This window comes from Labrus bergylta, chromosome 11, assembly GCF_963930695.1.
Source record: "Labrus bergylta chromosome 11, fLabBer1.1, whole genome shotgun sequence".
In the NCBI taxonomy this organism is placed as follows: domain Eukaryota; kingdom Metazoa; phylum Chordata; class Actinopteri; order Labriformes; family Labridae; genus Labrus; species Labrus bergylta.
The window spans coordinates 11912033-11931762 of NC_089205.1; the positions used below are offsets into that span (position 1 = coordinate 11912033).

General features: G+C 40.2%; 1 protein-coding gene across 1 annotated transcript in view; it reads right to left on the reverse strand.

Annotated features, from left to right (window-relative positions):
- Positions 1 to 19730, reverse strand: part of si (sucrase-isomaltase) — a 68331-nt gene that overhangs the window by 38366 nt on the left and 10235 nt on the right. The window contains exons 11-20 of the mRNA XM_020643369.3: positions 17501 to 17632; positions 17026 to 17145; positions 13239 to 13352; positions 12535 to 12619; positions 11766 to 11883; positions 9616 to 9787; positions 8055 to 8171; positions 5994 to 6148; positions 5007 to 5091; positions 1299 to 1355 (exon numbers count right to left, since the gene is read on the reverse strand). Coding sequence (XP_020499025.2) covers positions 1299 to 1355; positions 5007 to 5091; positions 5994 to 6148; positions 8055 to 8171; positions 9616 to 9787; positions 11766 to 11883; positions 12535 to 12619; positions 13239 to 13352; positions 17026 to 17145; positions 17501 to 17632 — 1155 coding nt within the window. The remainder of the gene's footprint in view (positions 1 to 1298; positions 1356 to 5006; positions 5092 to 5993; positions 6149 to 8054; positions 8172 to 9615; positions 9788 to 11765; positions 11884 to 12534; positions 12620 to 13238; positions 13353 to 17025; positions 17146 to 17500; positions 17633 to 19730) is intronic.

Consider the following 19730-nt stretch of genomic DNA (forward strand, 5'->3'; position numbering starts at 1 on the left):
TACAGCCTTGTCTTCTCTTCTTCTCATGATTCCAGTTGGCCAATCCTCTCATCTACCCACTCCTCCACATACAGTACATGCCACCCCCTTTTTTTTTTTTTCTCATCTTCTCTCTATATGTCATGGACTGTCCTTCCCCACTTTCTCCTCCTTCATTTCCCTTTTTTTTTTTTTGCTCTTTCATCCCACCGTTCTCCATAACTTCCTCCCTCTGTAACCTGTTTTTCATGGTCGTTTTCACAACATCAATACACCCCACCATCCTTCCAATCCTCCTACCCAGAAAGTCACTGGGGACCAACCAGGACAAGGGGCCGGCAGCAAGACAGCCAATCTAATCGTTCATCTGATCAGTGGGCACTTTACATCACCACTGTGACGCCCAAATAAGGTCCCAAAGGAGCTCAACACCTCTTTTATCTCTCTGTCAGGGAGATAGTCTCTCTCCTCTCTTCTCTGGCTCCTCTTCCACTCTATCTTTGTCCTCACTCTCGCTCTTTCTTATCTCTCCCGTCTCTGAGTCTCAAACAAAGAACTCCAGGCAAAGACTTTCATGTGATACATGTGATCCTTTGTACGCGTGTGCTTGTGTGTGTATGTGTGTGTGTGTGTTTGTTAATTCCCCTGATGTAACATAACACTTTTAAGCCTGTTTGCGACATTTCTGGTTGAACAGTGGGCATTGATGCTGCAAATCAATTATGTATACCTGTACAATCAATGTATTCAAATGCAGTAACGCCGCAATTAATCCTGTTTTGCTTATTTATCGCCCCATTTTCTTGATTTCAATGCATTTGGCTTTGGACGTATATAGTTTCTGAAGACTGTGTCAGAGATGTTGAATCAACTGTACATTTTGTTTCATGCCTTGTGTTTGCGAATTAGATTACATAACATTAAGACATGCTGTTGTTTATACATAATCTGGCTCCCTCACAAATGTTAATAGGCTGAGGAAAAGAAACACCCACACTGTTCTGTCTAATAAAAAGATAAAGCAAGCATTCTTAGATTGTCAACTAGAATATATTGTATGGCCTCCATACAGTATAAAAGATTATACTTGTATGATGTTTACTTAATTGGGAGAACAATAAGCATTTGGAGGTTAATCTAAAATATTGAAGAATGTATTGTGTCTGCAATTAACCTTCATGTGAAACACAATTTTACCAGATGCAAATGTTCTCATTTCAACTTTATATTATATATTGATATTCTACATTTGTGTGGCATAATGTAAAAGGAAGTTGATGTTCCTTTTCACTCTTTTAAAGGGAGCCTAACAGTCTTACCGTTTCATAGTCGTACCACGCAGCATCTGGGATGTATGCTCGCACCCTGTCCACACCCTGCACAGAACAAAAACATTATTATGAGATGATTGTCAAATTTAATTCACTCAATTTTGAATGTTTGGGTTTTTTGGCATTACATCTACAAATCTAAGGCTCTGATCTGTTGTTTAGAGATCAAAATGTACCAGCTTTGTGTTTATAATGTGAAAGCATGTCTGTGTCAGACCTGTTTTTGTTCAATTCACAACTCCGGATGCTTTAATAGTATATAAAAAAATAAACACTGTGACAGAAGTTGTAATACACCACAGAGGATGCATGAAAATATCATGCTGCTATAAATCAGAGTAACCTCCATAATAAAGAAGAATAAGATAAAAAGTTTCCATCAAGCAGGGTTATTTAAAAAAAAAAAAAAAAAAAAAATGCCTATCATCTGATACAAAGTTCCCACAAAGCCCTTGTGACATTTCAGCATCAAGCAGCAACTGATATGTGACAGCCTTTGATGGCTTAAGGTGGGGGACAGACAGGAGCAATCAATAGATGAGCGCCATGCCTTTGATAGCCTTGTCACTTCCCCGCTCTTCCTGACAAGGCCGAACAGAGCGCGAGAGAGGAAGATAAACACAGAGGGCGCAGCCAAAGAAAAGAGCAAACCACAGGTCCTTCTCAAAACCTGACCAAATTGTGAAATACACTACGTTGTCGCTGAGCAGGCCATGGCTGTCTGTCAAAGACACTGATGGCACCAAAATCAAGCTCCCTTACTCTCGTGTTCTCTATCTACAACAGAATGTCCTATTTTGTATTCCTCTGGGTCCTGGTATTAGGAACAAGAAAGAGGGTGGAAGGCAAGGAAAACAAACAGGTAAGATAAAAGAAAAGGGGAACAGTCAAACAGCTGCAGATATGAACAGTCTAAATGCAAAAACATCCCAAAAGTACTCAAGTTCAGCAACATTTGATAGGGAAATATGTCTGCATTGGCCTGCTAAGTCAAATGATATAATGTCTCCTTAGGAGGGCAAATTTGCAGTTTGAGGCAGATCACCTGTTATGGCCTGGGGAAATAGATGCTCCCCCTATACCTCGTTTTCTGGTGTCTGATTTGCTCCCGGCGCCAATCACTCACTCCGCTGACAAATGCGAGGGGACTGCGGGACTTAGCACGGCTGCTAACTGTGATTGAGAGGGACAAGGCGCGAGGCCTGTATCCTCATTTAGAGTACTGAAGCACAGTTAGCCATGAGGTAAGTTTTGATCAGGTGGGCCAAAGATTCATGCTGGCAGAATGATCAGATGGTAGTTGAGGTAGATGAGAGGGCCAGAGAGAGATACAGGGGTAAAGAGAGAGTGAAAAAGAGAGGGAGGAGGGAAGAGATATGGGATGAAATGAAACGGGATCACAAGGGTGAGTTGACAGCAGCTGATTAAGAGAATGCAGATGAGATAAGGGAGCCAACGTTTGATGAAAGGATGAGCTAAAAAGAAAAGGGAGTAATGGGCAAGAGGCGGTAGAATGGAAACATGGATGAAGACTAGAGGGGATGACAGAAAGAGAGAGTGAAGGAGATCTACCCCGGTTTATCGCAGAGATCAAGGTTAAAGCGCTGACTGATCTGAGTGAGAGAGCGGGAGCATCATTAGAGCAAGGGAGAGGCAGGTGGACGGACCAATAAATAGAAAGAGACGGAGAGCGAGAGAGAGGGATAAGAATAATGAAAGAGGAATTTGAAGGAAGGATGTGAAGGGTTGTTAAAGACCAGCCAGTGACCTCACTGGAGTAGCTGACACTATCTCTTCATGTGGCCCTTCACAGCCTGATGCATCTGGAAACGATAGTGGGCACTCAGTTCTTAATGCCTGCACTTACCCTGGTTTACACCACAACAACACAGCTCAGCAGTAACCTGTCACCACTGAAGATGGAAATTCAAACACCTCTGATCTTTCATTTTAGATGGTCCCCTGTTAAGTAGAATAGCGGACGTCTTCGGAGCCTTTAAAGCCAATGTCTGCTTCTGTATGTCTATTTTCACTTCAGTTGTGCATGCAAAAAGACCCATCTGGCCACAATGACACCCCTTACCAAATGGAAATATTGATGTTTTCCCTTTTATGAAGTTTAAGCCTTAAGTACAAGTGATTGATTTAGACATTTAAATCAATGTACTGAACAACCTCAGACTTGCTGTATGAATAGTGACTGTATTGGCTACATCACTACAATTTTGTGGGTATGTTCTATCAGATCTGTAGTTGTTCATGGCCAAAGTGTACCTGTTTGGTATTTCTCTACCTGCCATGAACTCCAGTTTATGAGTCAGAGAGAGATGTTCAGTAGGAAGCCTTCTCAATATTGATCAAGCAGCATGTTGATCCTTGGTTTTGTTGGTGTGAACTTACAAACCCAGGTTGTATAACATTCAATATCAAGTTGGTGCAATTGATTTTAACTCACTCAAGCAGAGAGGAAAAAAAATCGTTTTCTTTCCAACTCAGTAACGTGTGCATGTGCTTGTGTCCAATAGTTCCTTACAGTGTCATGCAAAGAGATGGCAGATGAGCATTATGCATACACAAAGTTCAATTAGAAATGTGTCACTAAGTTTATCCAACAAACTTTACATTTATTCATGGATTTTTTTTTTTTGCAGCATAACAATCAAGGTTATAATAGTCTCTTTGCAGGTTGGTTTCTCCTGCAGCCATTTCCCCCCTATTCAATTATCAGGGCACTTTGATGCAGAGCACATTGCTTTTAAAGAGTCAAGAAAATGAGTGCTTGGTCATAATTGATGCCAACCCATAACACACCCACTAAAAATGAGTTTCTGTTGTCCTGACAACAGCAATTAGGTGATCCATGCCCCTTGCATGATGACCTTTTGTTTGTCAATTTTGCTGATATTCTATGGATGCACAAACGTTATAGTCACCTTACAGCCCTTTACAGTCAGCTCATACCCTAGAGCAGTACAAGCATACCCCCCCCCCCCCCACCACCACCACCACCATTTATTTTTTCATAACTTTTCCACACTCACACTGATGAAGTTACTTTATCCCTGGCCCCACTATGAATCCAAATCGCTTTCCACGGTTCTGTAATTCGCAAGAGGCCACGCTAAATTGCTTATTAATCAGGCCACTTTGACATGACCGCAATCGCTGTGTATAAGCGCACATACACATGCAAGTGCAGGAACGCACATTTAAATGTACACACAAGACATGCACAATGAGACAAACATGCACAAGCACACATATACACACTTCTATCTACACTTCTAATCTGTTAGTAATGAGGTCAGTGCTCTCATTAGAGAAGAGAGAAAAGAGGGAGGGTATGAAAGAGAGAAGAAAGAGGGATGAGAGGAGGGGAGGGCAACAAAGAAAATCCCATGTCATGTTTTCCCAGTGGAGGTCACAGTGTGTGTGTGTGTGTGTGTGTGTGTGTCTGTGCGTGAGTATGTATGGCTGTGTGAGTAACTGATCTGCATCCTCTGCAAGACACAGTTTTCTATATACTACAGTAAATAGAAATAACTTAAAGGAATAAGATAGTTTGAATTTCTACAATACATACATTGTACTTAGTATGTGTGGAAACGGGGCATGCACTATAAGGATTCAAGTTTGTTTATATTTTGTGTGTGTGTGTGTGTGTGTGTGTGTGTGTGTGTGTGTGTATTGGCTGACCGAGTCTAGTACAGGTGTGATGAGCAGATGTTTTCCCCATAGAAACTGGCGGTCCACTGTCCATGTAGCTCTGTCAGAGTAGAACCTAAAGCATGATAAAGCAAAGTATCGAATGCAATTATGTTCTGGCAAAGATTCATTGTGCGAAACAGCCAGGTCCTTTATTTATGTTTAATTATTTCAAGATTTTTCATTAATTAACAACAATGAGGAAAACAGGAATAATAATAAATAAGAAACTTTTGTTTTGTGTGGAGAATGGGAGGCCTGTTTTCAGTATCTATGCCTAATGTATATCTATACAAATGCCAGGTATCTTTATTAGTAATTGAAAAAATCCCAAATGACCCCAAAGCCACAAATGTTGACAGGACATCTGAAACTGCTACTTACCTTTTTATGATTTTTTTTCATAAAGTGATGTTTAATTTATAACACTTTCTACTAGCCAAGGAAAAGTTTTTTTTGTAATTCATAAAATCTAAAGCTTGAGGTCACAAAAAGTAATTTTCTGAAGGCCATCTAACCCGGAGGTAAACGGAAAGCTAGGAATATGTCTTTCCATGTCCAACATGTCACAATTCTTATTTAACTGAAAATTAGTGTTTAATTAATGTTTGGTTATCCAGGTCTTACACATGATCCTGTGTTACAGAAGCTCTGTGCTTCTTGCTAATACATTTTAGCAGAGAGTAAAATTTTAGTTTTGAGGATTAGCTCTCTCACAGATACGTTTCCCTTCTTTAAATTCTGTGAGACCTACCTCCAACTGGGAAATTTCCAAATTTTCAAATTTCCCAGTTTGGGATCAATAAAGTAATTCTATTCTATTCTATTCTATTCTATTCCAACAGCAGCCCTAAATCCAACTGTATGAACGTATTCTAGAAATGGTCAAGTCCTTGACCAGCAGCTCTGGCTAAATTGTTATAAGAATTAGTATTATCAGAATGTTAAAGTATGCTTACAATAAAACCCATGACTTACTCGTGCATGACAGGACGCACAACAGTCTCTCCTGTGGTGTGGGCTTTGTAGAAGAGTGTGTAGAGGTAAGGCAGGAGTGTGTAACGGATCAGCAGGTAGTGTTTCGATGTTTTCACCAGCATTGAGTCAGAGTCATAGGAAGCTGGATCCTGGGGCTGGAGACAGAAAGATACATTAAATGGCTTGTGATGATGAATGCCAAAGCAGAATAAGGAATTAAAGAAATAAGTCAAATGTGATTTTTATTCATATGGGGTAAAAGAAAAGGAGATTGTGTGCTGAAAGAAGAAGGTTGTTAAAAAGGGAAAATGAGAAAAGTGGAGACTTGAAGTGAGAGGAAAGAAAAGTGTGAAGAGGAGTGGTGGCAGAGGTGAGGAGCTTAAGGGGAAGGGGGAAGAAGAAAAACCAGGAACTGTTAATTTCCTCTTTTTTTTTAAACAACACCAATTTATTCATGAGGAATAAGTGCACATTAACCTTATTTATAATGATTAAAATGGAAATTAACTTTACATAGCACTAATCTAACAGCGAAGTTTGCCAAGAAAATGAGCAAAAGAGAACTTGAGAGAAAGAGGGAAAAAAAGAGGGTGGAAAGTGTGTGAGAATGAAACAGAAGTATGATTTAATTTCTATGATAGTGGAGAGTGAGAGGGTGATTAGCTGCTAACAGGCCGTGCTCCTCTCATCTGGCTAATCATTTATGCCCTCGGCACCTCTGAGAGTGCGATGAGATCTGTGTGTGTGGTGTATGTATGGGATGGGGTGTGTATGTGTGTGTGTGTGTGTTTTGACTGGCCTGCATGGACGTGTGATGAGAGCCATGATTAGGGCAAGGCAAAGGTCAAACATTAGCTGTCTAGTTTAGGGAAAATAGTACTTCAAATTCATCATCATCATGTCCCTGTCCACAAGCAAATACACCCCCCCCCCCCCCCCCCGCCTTTTTCTTTCAACACACACCATTTCTTACCCACCACCCCCTCCCCCTTATCTCTCTGATTCCCTACCTAGATGCTGTTCTATTTTTGAAGCAGTGATGAGCGTGGAAATGTCACATGGAGAATGTCGAGAGAGCAACAATTTCAACGCTTTTCAATACTGGACTCTGACTTATTCTCCCGAGTAATTTGTGTTCATCCACAATAATAGCACAGTATGTAACATCAATATAAACACTTTGGCAGGCTCGGCGGGTGGTTTTCCTGTGCCTCTCCATAACATTTTCTCTAATTGCATTTTTTATGCGCTTTTTGAAGAAACATAACTATGGCTCTGATTTAATGATAGTCTAAGTAATCATTATAGCCTACCTGTTGATAGTTGCTGTCATTGTGACTTTCTTCATGTTAGGCCTTAAAAAGGTTTTGAAATACCATCTGTGTTGATTTTTTTCACCCTCTCTGCTAAACAGTAAACAGCTGAAGTGGTATGCATTTGGATGTACAACAAGCCAGGTATACAGAGTGTTTTACTCTCTCAGATCCAAAATTATGTGAGAGCAACGCTGTAAGAAGATAAATGATATTAATCTTTATTTCACTCTTAACTTTATTAAACAGTGTACCAGGTTGCTCTTGGTGATGTTAGCTAATGTTAACTTATCATGTACAGTTAACAATTTTGTTATCTTCAGCCTAACGTTACTATTACTTTGTGCACTTTAAGGTAGTGTTTAAAATAAGGCCTCGCCATGAATGGCAATTCAGATTTGTAACATTATCCTACTCGTTTGGAATCTCTTTTCTCCAATATATTTGTCATCACACAAATTGTCACCTCAATTCTCAGGCAAATCAAGACCTATGGACAGATATTGTAATCTACTATACAACTGGAAACACATCTGGAGTGTAAATGGTTGTGATGAGAATAAGTGAGATACCCATTAACAAACTGAGGTTGTCATACCTATACAATGTTATAAGAAGAATATACCCTGTAGCACTTTACAGCAGACTAGGACGATGTAACACACACATATATATATATATATATATATATATAGGAATAACAGTCTAATGTAAAAAAAAGCAAAAAAAGAAAGTATGTTTACAGTACCATGTAGCCTTGAGCGTTGTGATTCCGGCTGAAGGGATAGAAAGCGCCCACCTGCATCCAGCGGCGACATAACTCTTCACTGGAGTCGTCAAAGAATCCACAGATGTCAGCTCCAATCTGAAACACGAGAGGAAGACAGTTTGACATTTAGGTTGAACTTACAGTACATTTCTATTAAGGTCTTAAATGTTAAAATAAATGTACGGGAATTTTTCACATGGCTTGCCATTTGACATAAACAACTTATGAGGGGAGTGCAAATACAATCAAGTAGCTCTGTGTACCCTATTAATGTCAAACCAGGCATCCCCAGTAGGAAAAAAGACAACCGAGCTTGAGTTTCAACAGTCTCCTGCAGTAATACAAAAAGAGGCAGCGATTTGATAGCTAGTCACACATTGGTCTTTTGAAATGTCTTACTTGACGTCTGTTCAATTAAGTCAGGAATTATTGGCAGAAGGCATATGCCGGCAGTGATCTTTATTTACATTAATTGCACCACAGAGTCCAAGAAAGAGACTCGAGTCAAAGGCCAGTCCACTGAGACTGCTTGTTTCCATTGTTTACTATTGGCCACATTTACAATAGACTCAATGGGGGGGAATCGATCCAAATCCCATTTCTCCTGCTGTCTCTCTTTCTGTCTCTTTTTTGGTTCCTGTGTTTGTCTGTGTGTGCTAAAAAACCTAAAATCCGCTTGACAAAGTCCCGCCAGGATGTAGTTGGCATCCGTAAGACCACCTGCTGTTCACAGCTGGACAAATGTGTGTGTTTATGTTTGTGTGCATTCGACTCCCTGTTGTTTTCTTGCCGCAAATTGAACTCCATGCTCCACAGATGCACACATACCCAAGTACACAGTCCAGAGTGCACTTGGGTACTGACTAGCAGTGTGTGTTTCTAGTCCAAGACTTTTAACTAGCTGCTCTTCCAACAAAGAGGATCAGTGTGCTTCCATACTTCTTGAAGGATCTTATTCCAAACAATCTTGCCTGCCCCTCTGTCTCTACGCTTGTGTTGGAACATAGATCTCAATTAACAGCTGAATTCATTTTAAAAGGCTGAGAGATGCCTGAGAGTGCCAGCACAAGATGTTAACTAAACTAAAACACAAAAGAGCTCATTCTGGCTCTGGCTGAGAATCTCAGAGTTAGATGGTCCTGTTTTTTTTTTGTTTTTTTTACAGAAGAGCACTACAGCTTTCAGCTAATAGCACATCCAACTATTTTAATAAAAAAGCTCCATAACCAGACGGCATGAGGCTCTCGGTTGGCTGGTGTTTTCTTTCTACCAAAATTTATGGCAATTAAAAATCAATTGAAAACTTTTTTTTTTAGAATAAATGCTAGGAAAATATCAAATATAAAACGACTTGCAACTAGGCCCAAATTGTAATTTTAATATTGAAATTCTTGATGTAATATTTGAAACTCCAATAGGAATAAAATACATAAAATAATTGTTTTCACAGCTCTGTTAGGACTATCATCGAAATGGCTAGTAATGTATGTCCTTTTTTTTCTGGAATAGCATATACTCCTTTGTGTGAAATTTTACTCACATACGGAATCCCAAAGAGCCCGAACTCTAGCATGCCTGGGATGGCCCATTTGATGTCGTTCCAGTTGGCAGCATTATCCCCCAGCCAGTGACCCGAATACTTTCCCACACCTGGGAAGGAGGAGCGGGTCAACATGAGGGTACGGTTTCCTCCGAAGACACGCTGCAGAGCTCTGTGGGACGAAGTAGAAGCATCAAGGAGAGACGCAGAACAAGAGGGTGGAGAGAGAGAGGGGTCAATCAGATAAAAAGGACAAGGGGACTCAGAGGGAGAGGATGACTCAAAGAACACAAGGGAGTAAGACTTTTAAAACACATACACAAGAACATACAGTGAGGGCAAGATAGAGAGATATTGGATGGGGACAAAGCCAGAACTAGAACTACTTTTCCCTCCCCATTGTTCATTATTATTTTGTTTGATGAGGGAAATCAAAGCATCATTGATTTCCATGACAATAGAAAGCCCTGATGATGTTTACAAAATGTGTCTCCTGCCAATAATACATTTTAATTAGTGGACAAAGGGAGGAGGAGAAGGAGGGAGTGAAGAAGGAGGCAATAGAACGATGAGCTATCCTTAAAGGAATGAGTCAGTAAATTGCAGACTTGTTTTCAGGGTGTCCCTTGAATCTGTGTGTATATCCGTGTATGTAAGTGTTATGTTTCTTTCTGTGGTTGTGGCAGGAAATAAGGTACCTGTAAGTGCTTGCATTTATCAGTATAGGCGTCTACAATAAATAACTGGGCTCTGACAATTGTATATAACCGTACATAGTGTATGAATTTTTAAAAATAATGCGGGAACACAGGGCTTAAAGTACCACTAAGAAATAATGTTATATGCCTCTGCAGACACTATGCGGCCTCATTCAGGGGAAATAAAGAAATACCTGAAAGGTCACATTGGCATTATATTCAAATGTAATGATTTCTATTGGAATCTAAAGGTACATTTGACAACGCATGGCAGGGATGAATCATCATAAAATAGCTGCAGATTTTGCCCCATAAGTGAACAAAAGGTGATGTAATACTTGCAATACTGATTTATAAAACCCATTGTTGAAAATGAAACATTCCAGTTGTCTTGGCTAAGGCGCCATCTTTTACCTTTTACCATTTACCATAAGTATGTTTATTCAATTCTTTAGTTCAGTTTCATGGGAAGTTATTTCCCATCAGCTGAAAACCTATTAGTGCAGGTGTGTGCTTCCTTTCTAATTGATGCAATTTCCCATACCATCACCATTAGAACAAATTACAACTCCAGCAACTGATGCCAACTTTTAGCCTTGTGTGAAATGAGTAGCTAAGGGCTTTGAGATTATAGATGTCTGCACTAAGCTAGATGTAAAATGCAGTGTACCTCTGTGATGTTTAAGTGCAACGCTCGCTAATGTGCCAGGCTTCCACAAATGTACTCATCTGACTATAATGGCTTAACTTTTCTGGGATAAATCAGACATGCTCTTGCAAACTTTTGCTACATTCATTCTGGAGCCGAGTCACACAACACGATATCATCACTGGTGTTATTTGTATGGTATATCCACAAGTTGTGGTGTGCCATCTGTTTGCACAATGCACACGGAATTATGCAACAATTGAAGAGGTTTAAATGTATAACAGGCCTAATATTTCTATGTAGGTTTGCAATGGTTCACTCAAGTAGCGATAGTTTTTCTGCCAGGATATTGATCCCACACTTTCCTATTGATTTCCCCCCTTTACATTTGCTTAGCTAATGGGCCTTCAAACTGACCCAATTCCAGACTTAGGGTAGAACTCCATCCACTTACTTTTGGAGCTGGACTCATTAAATCCCATTCTGCGCTTATCACACGGAATCCAACTAGAGAGTCTCACATGCAACAATTTACCACAGGGCAGAAGTCACAGCTGCACTAAAGGGACATATTTATCTGCTGCAATTTTGCACATTAGTTACACTATTCTGTTCTGGGGCCAACTTTCAGTAAACTCTTATTCTAAAACACTTAATTTAAAGATTTTGTATGTTGAACGTTTCTGAATACACAATGAATTTCAGATCGGCCAATGTCTCATTGCTCTGAAGTGGGTTGTTGCAAGCTGGTCTCCCAAGAAGAAGCTGGCTTAACTGCCATAACTTGTTGTAAATGCACTCACTTTTCAGTAGCCAGCACCATGGAGTAGCCGTATAGACTGTGGACATCATAGTGGCTCCCCCAGGCCTGCTTGGCGTCCATACACAGAGTCTTACTGTACATCACCTCATCCAGGATCTCTGGGGGAGAGGAACAATGAAGAAGGTGAAGAGATGGGGTAAGTTGAGATGTGGTATGTGATGAATACAAAATATTGGATGCGGTGAGGGAAGAAGAGGAATAGGAATGAGAGGGCGCAGGAAAGGAAAATAAGGACATTGATATATAGAGCAATAGGAGGTGGCGAGAATGAGGAAGTGAGGTACAGAGGGGGGGGGGGGAATGGAGGAATAGGATGACTAAGGAGAAGTCCAATAAAAAGGTGGCATCAGGGGAGCATGCCTTTTCCAGTTATGATCATCTCGTCTGCGACACAGCTCAAGTAAAAGAAATGGCAAACGAGTCATTTCCAAAATTCCTCCCCAGGGACCCACTATTTAAGATGAGCTTTCCTCTGGACATGAACTTACTTTATGAGTTTTTGTGTTGAATTTATCAACTTGTACACAGTATTGGTGCTATAAGCTTCAAGCCTATGACACCCTCTACTTTTTTCTACAGTGGCTTTAGAGCATCATGTTATGACTGAAAGCAGGGACAATCCAACAATAATCAATCTCAATCATGGCTCTTAAATGAACATAGATATGATGATATTAGATGGTAAATTGACTTGATTGTATATAATAAGTGGGACTTTCGCTCCATACTTAGAATAATAAGAAACTTACTTGGCGTGTAGGGAGGGTAGTTGAGATTGTTATCTGCACAGCCTTTAGTTGACCCTTTCTTGAAATTAGCAACCTCATTCATGTCCTGCAAGTGAACCAGAAAACATAGTTTAATAAAACATGATTGTCATTCTCAAATTGTAACATTCTTATGAATTGAAACAGATCATTATCTCCAATGATTGTAAGTATTTCTAACATGAGATAACAGCATTTGAAACCAGGATTCCTGCTCAGCCCTGTTTTGTTGTACATTGTTTAAAGGCAATAAACACCTTCTTTTCTTAAGACATAACACACTGAAATAAATATTTATTTAGATCTATTTTACTCTAGATCAAAATTAGTGAAGTGACTTGTGCAAAGGTCAGTAAGTTAGTAAGTAAAGTAAAAAAGTGAAATGGTGTGTACTGCAGCAAACGGCTCCAGTAATGACTGAGGCGAATCTAAAAAAAAGTGTAGCCGAGGAATCATTAACGGTTTGATATGATTCCAGCCTGTTTTTGTGTCAGCCTGTGTTTGGTGCTCTTCCCAGGCCCTGCTTTTTTAACTCACTGTGGTGTAATAAAAACCAAAAAGTAAGCTCACTGCCCTGGTGTGCAATAATTGGCTGCAATGTAATGTCAGTTTCAGAATTCTCAGTAAGTAAGAACTATAAGTGAATACAAACTCCTCATTTTAAGTTCTTTTGAAAATTGACTTACAATCCAGAGGGCATCGTGTTTGATCTCCCTGGAGAAGCGCTCATACTCATCAACCCACCAGTCGATGCAATTTTGGCTGGTGTAGTCTGGAAATACAGTCTCTCCTGGCCACACCTGAGAAGGGAGAGTGTGTGAGATGAATGTGTTTAAAAGTACTAAATCATTTTTTACTAAAACCCTGCAAAGTGTTGGCTACGCACTCAGCTTCTCTGTTGATTGTATTCCCCTTATGTGGAATATTTTTAGCAAAACTTCATTGGAAAGTCAGTCTCAGTTTAAAAAGCACCTGAAGCATGTTTTCAACTACATGATGCTCTACATGTAAGCAACATAAAGGTGCATCAACAGTTAAGGGTGCGTGGGTGTACTGAGCTTCACAAAAAGCTAAAAGTGTTCCTATGTCGGGGTAACAGCTTAGGAGATGTGGAAATGACGAAGGAGCGAGAACAGACGACGAGAGATGAAGTAAGGGAGGGGGGCGGGATTGATGAGAGAGCGATGAGCAATGGGAGAAAGGAGGGAGAGACAGAGAGCAAGAGAGAGAGAGAGGGAGAGAGAGATGTTGAGGAGCAGAACAGGAGAGGAGAAATCGATAATGCAATAGAAATCTCTAGACGTGACTGTGTGTCAGAAGTCGTCCTTAATGACATGTATTGAGAAAAAATGATTAATCCACCCAGAAAGGCAGAGATTTCATTTGTGAGTGTGTCTGTGTGTGAGTGCCCATTTGTGTGAACTCTTCTGTAGATAGAACACAGTAGATATTAAATCTCAAGGTTGCTCTTGCTAGCTATCTTTTACCTTTTACTTCCACTGCCAATAACTTTACAACCCAGTGTGTAGCAAAGACATGAATCACGCTCCTGTTCGCTCACATGCCCGCACACATGCTCACGCACACACCAAATAGATTTACAGGCAGATGTTTTTGGCAGGTGGTCAGAAACTCCAAGGTCAGAGCTTATTGACAGTCCCTCGTAGTCTCCATCTTTTTCCTTTTTTTTTTTTTTTTTTTTACAGTCATTTCTTTCCGTCTTTATCTCTCGATTTTGTCTGTCTGTTGTTTCCAGCTGCCTAGTAAGACTGACACGGCAGTAAACACTTTCAACAAATCTGCTGGCATTTGTAGCAGCGTATCTCACTCTATCTTTATGCCTGTTTGTCTGTTTTTTATGCTTTCCTGTCTGTCTGTCAGTCTTGCCTGTCTATGTCAGCAACTCTCTCTATGATTCCCCTCTATCTCTATCTCTGTCTCTGCTCAGAAACAGAGGCACAACTTTCTACTGGCCATCCTGTTTGTCCTTTTTGGTGTTCACCTGATAATCTGCCTTTTGTCTCTTGTCTCTCACTGTGTACCACCTTGTCACTCTCCCCCTCAGAAAGACAGCCAGTCTGTCTCCCTGTACATTACTCTCTGATCTATTATTTGTGACTGTCAGTCTACCTGCACCTGCCTGTGGTACTGTCTGTCAATTCTACCTTGAAAAGCAACACAGACTCCTTTCTCGCCGGCTGCTTTGTTTACCGCCATCCTTTTTTCCCTTTTTTTTGCCCAAGAGCTCCATGTAGAAATGCATGAGGTCGTGCAGTGTTTTCACTCACGCACTGATACATATGGGGGCCACCAGGAAAAGCTTTCATCCTTATCTTTGCAAGCAATTAGCCATCTTAGAAGCAAAATAAAAGCCAGGCTGCCGTCTGCCTCTGTATCCGCTTTATCACTGAAACAGCTACCGTAAAGGTCGTTCTGCGAAGACCCCACTGTTTTCATAACCAGAACACATACATTCATATGGAAATAAACTCGAATCAATTATTATTACACACATGCATGCACAGACATAAAGCACAAACAACCAAGAATAGCTTCTCATTTAGAGAAATGTATACACGCAGATGCACAAGCAGACTGACTTCTATTACCTACTCTCGCTCCTACATACACACACTTGTGCGCACACTTAATCCCTGGTGCGATGATGCAGAACATTTTAAGATTAAACACTAACGCGGAATCAATGCATATGTTTGACCTGTTATAAACAGCATGAAAAAGTGATTAGCAAAGGGACTGGGCCTAATCGTGTGGGTAATCAAAAGCAACACTATAAAAGCATCAGAGCAACAGACTTTGACCCCCCACCTCCAGCCCTCTCTGCCAAAGAGCTTTTTTTAACATGTGCTCCATGGGGAAAAAAACGATCAGAAATAACATACTGCGAGCTTGAACTTCCATTGGGGACTATTACAGTTTGAGACTGTGGTGAACCAGTCACACATGGATACTCACAGGGAATGCAGGTATTCATGTTTATGTTGCTTGATGTGTTTTTCAATGACAAGGCTCAAAGACTTGGTGGAAAAGCTCTGACCTGACATTTGGTGTGGTTTATCTTTTAACGAGTCATGGAATAAACAAAATGCCAAACAGATATAGCAGATATATTGCCAAAAGAATAATGTAAACATGTATAACTTATTCATGCCCTCGATGCTTCTATGTACCTACAACCATGAATGTTTTATCAGGCTCAAACCTCCTGAATCATCATGCGCAACAAATGTCACAACAGCTAGACTTTGACCTTGTACCTCCCAACAGCCTTGTAAAAAACTAAATATTTTATTGTAAATATAGCCACGCTTGTGCTGGAAATGCACTCAACAATTGATAGACATGAGGGCTTGAATCCATAATGTGCTGTCTGTAATATAGGGTGTCTGCATACAGCCGTTATACAACATTTAAATGGTAATTGGACTTGAGCTTGTATAGTGCTTTTCTAGTCTTCTGACTACTCAAAGCATTTTTTACACCGCATGTCACACCTACACCTTCACACACACACTGATGGCAGTGGTTGCTATGTAGTGAGACCATCAGCATTAACTATCTCATTCTTACACATTCATAATCCGCTGGCGGGGGAAATTTGGGTTAAGTGTCTTGCCCAAGGACACATCAGACATGTTGCTGCAGGAGCTGGGGATCGAACTCCCGATCCCTCCGTTTGAGAGACAACCGAGTCTACCCCCCATTTACTCATAAGCCAGGGAACAGTCGTACTTTGCCATCACCCTAACCAACCTTGATCAAATTACATTTGACCCTAAATTATTTACCATTCACTTAAATATTAAGGAGTAGATCAGTTACATGCTAATATAGCTGGTTCTGGAGAATGTCCTATTATAAGCAATCAGTGCACTTGAGCTTCTACACCGCATGTCACACCTACCCACTCACACCCATTGACTGTAGAGGCTGCTATGTAAAGTGATCATCAGAAGTAACTAATCCCAATCATACACATGCATACGCCACCGATGTTGCTGCGGGAGCTGGGGATTGAACCCCCAACCTTCCGCTTGACGACTGACTCAACGAGCCAAAGCCGCCCCTCCATGATATGAATATATCATGGTGATCAGACATAAACTAGATCCCAACTTATTGGTAAGCCCATTTCTGTAGACACTACTGCTATGTCACTGTCATGGCTGAAGGGTATAAAAGGTGCATTTACCCCTTTTGGCAAAATGGTCACATATTTCACTAGGCCTTCAACATACAGGGTCATTTGCATTTGACCTGCAGTGTGCAGCATTAGGGTTGACCCATATAGACATCTTGATTGGACTTTACAACTATATGACAAGCCACTTACAAAAAATGCAGATAAAGACAAGTACACTGGATGGAGGGTTGGTGTTGAAAAGGCCAGAGGAGGAAAACCAGGGAGTATATGTATACACTATTTGTGCCTTGAACCAAGAGGAAGCTCACCTCTCCTAACAAAGGAGTTTTCCCATCAGATTCAGTCACCCAGGCATTCTTCTTAGTGCCACGGTCATAGGACTCATATGGTGTGTTCCCTACTCTCTTACTGGTAGCTACTGCAGGGTCCTGGGGACAAAAGGAAAAAAAAAAACATGAGAAAGAAAAACAGTTGTTTGTTTCAAATGAGCTGCCAGTGAAAAACAGTATGGAACCTTCATTACAAACTTTATGGAATGGCTGCCTGTGTTATCCACATTTAAAAATTGGAATGTACAAAATCCTTACTGATTGGTGTTACTCATCCAAGACAAAAATACAAGAACATACAAGAATATCTTGCCTAATGGAATTAGCTTTCTACTAAGTATACTACTTAGAAAAGGAACAGAAGTGAAAGGGTAGGTACTTTTAAGGGTAACTTTTTTGTTTAAATGTAAACTGTGGGCTATATATTGCATATCGACAGTGAAGTAGTTCTTACCAGAATGAGGATGTATTTCTGACCCTTCTCATGAAGGTACTCAAAAAACTGAGGCAGCTCACTGAACTTGGCTTTGTCATACGTGAAATCTTTCTTATCCTCCATGTAGTCAATATCAGTGTACTGAATGTCCTGAATGGAGAAAAAAAAAACTTATTGTAAATTTGGAATTTTCCTCATATTTCATTTTCAACAAGAAATCAGTGTCCTAGTCTTGCAATTAGATGATCTTTTGGAAAAACAGAATGTTGTATGCATAAATTGACGAGTTTACTTCCAAATACATGCCTTTTGATATTCAAAGCTTAATTGGAAATTCTAAAATGGCTTTCTCATTTGCATTTTGCATGAATAAAACAAGCTAATTTTGAGCTTGGTAATACCTCTTAAATGTATCCAGTCATGCTCCCTCTTCTGTGCATGACTTGGACATATCCACTCAAAAATTCAGCACCTTCAATAACACTGTAATGCATCATCCTAACACAGTAAATTCCAGTCTCAGCATGGCTAATAAAATCACTGCTAAGCATTTGCACTGTGAACAAATGTGTTAAACTGCTAGCTTGTCTTTTGACCGTCCTTTGCTGGGCTTTTGGAGACCTGGTGTGAGTGCAAACAACAGGTTAATGTGCTGCTAAACCTTTGGAGGACGAAGGGAATTCTAACACAATCTTTCATTCTGTCTTTCTTTTTCTTGGTCAGGGTGTGATTTTTATGCTCGTTCCCTGTCTGTCTGTTGTCTGGCAAAGTCCTACTTCATATCACTAGAGCAGATGGTTTGGACGGCTCTGCCAGATCCTTCCTCTAATGGTAATCAGCTCCAGACGTATTAGGGAGAATGTGATAATGCCCTTTGTGGTCTATCTAATGGTTATCAAATATGTCCCTGAGTACGGCAGGAGAGGAAGCAGCTGCATCCTAATGTCTTTTTCTATGAAAGTAAGATTGAAGATTACCAGAGTAAAATATTGATATGGTTTGAAATCTGTTTTTGTTTGATCTTTAAATAAGGCAGAGTTCAAACCGTGTCCTTGATTCGAGCAGTCCTTTGCTGAGTTATGATAGAGTTGAAGTGTTTTATTGGGGGCATATAAAGATTAAAGCTCAGAGTTTACTAATTTTATTATATTATTATTATTTATAATTACTAATTACTGTAATTACAGTAAAGAAGGTACATCAAACATCAGTGCCATGCGTGGAATGGACTTTTCATAGTTACTAGTTGCCGGCTTAGACGGAGATAAGATGTGAGGCTCATCCCTGACAAAATGTCAACCAGAACTGCTATTTATCAAGTGTCTCAGAATGGAAGAGCAGTTAGAGTAGTTTTAACATTCCGATCAGGACGAATGAGATAATGAAAGAATTTCGGTCGATTGATCTTTGATCAGCGCTAACATTCAGCGATGCTTGAAAAATAGTTGTCCCAGGATTGAACCTGTAGAGCCCGGCAGACTCTTCATTATTTGACAGAAAGCTGGATTACCCCGTCTAAGCTAAAGGCCATCCCTATCACTCTGACTGTCTGTCCGACTCCTGCTTCAACCTCCACATCACGTCTGTGCAGATAGTGTAGCGGTTAAGGCTCTCGCCTCTGGAAACACACAGCAGTGCATGAGTGGTTCACAATTTAACAAGGTGTGCACTAGGTGAGCTGGATTCCTTTTTTACCTTACCCACAAAATGCCATACAGCTGCCAAAGAAATACACCGCACTATGGGTTTGTTGACAAACTACTTCAGAACTGTATCATTGTCATTTACAAATCTTTGTCACTTTATTGAAAAATGTAAATAAAAAGAGTTTAAAAAAAAAAACATAGATATCTCGCATTCAAAGATTTGACCAGATTTTGTCCCCAGATTCTTTTTTTCTGACTTAGCAAAGAACATCAATAAAAGCAGTCTCGTGGCTTCATTTCCTTGACTATAGTATCTTGAAACCGATTTTAGGTTTCACACTGTCATGGTGCACATGTGAACTTGCGCCACCACCTTACAGCAAGTCTGATATGAGTTTATTGGGCCTTTTTATTGTGAGTATCAACACAAGCATTAAACAAATCTGACAAGAATTGATATGCCGGACATTTACCACTAACACTTTAGATATTGAACGTGAACGTGACAAACAAAAGGACACATGGGATTTATGGTATCGCAAAGATTTGATCTGGGGATTAAAATTTTTACAACCCACATTTTCTTTTATCACCTAGGCTCG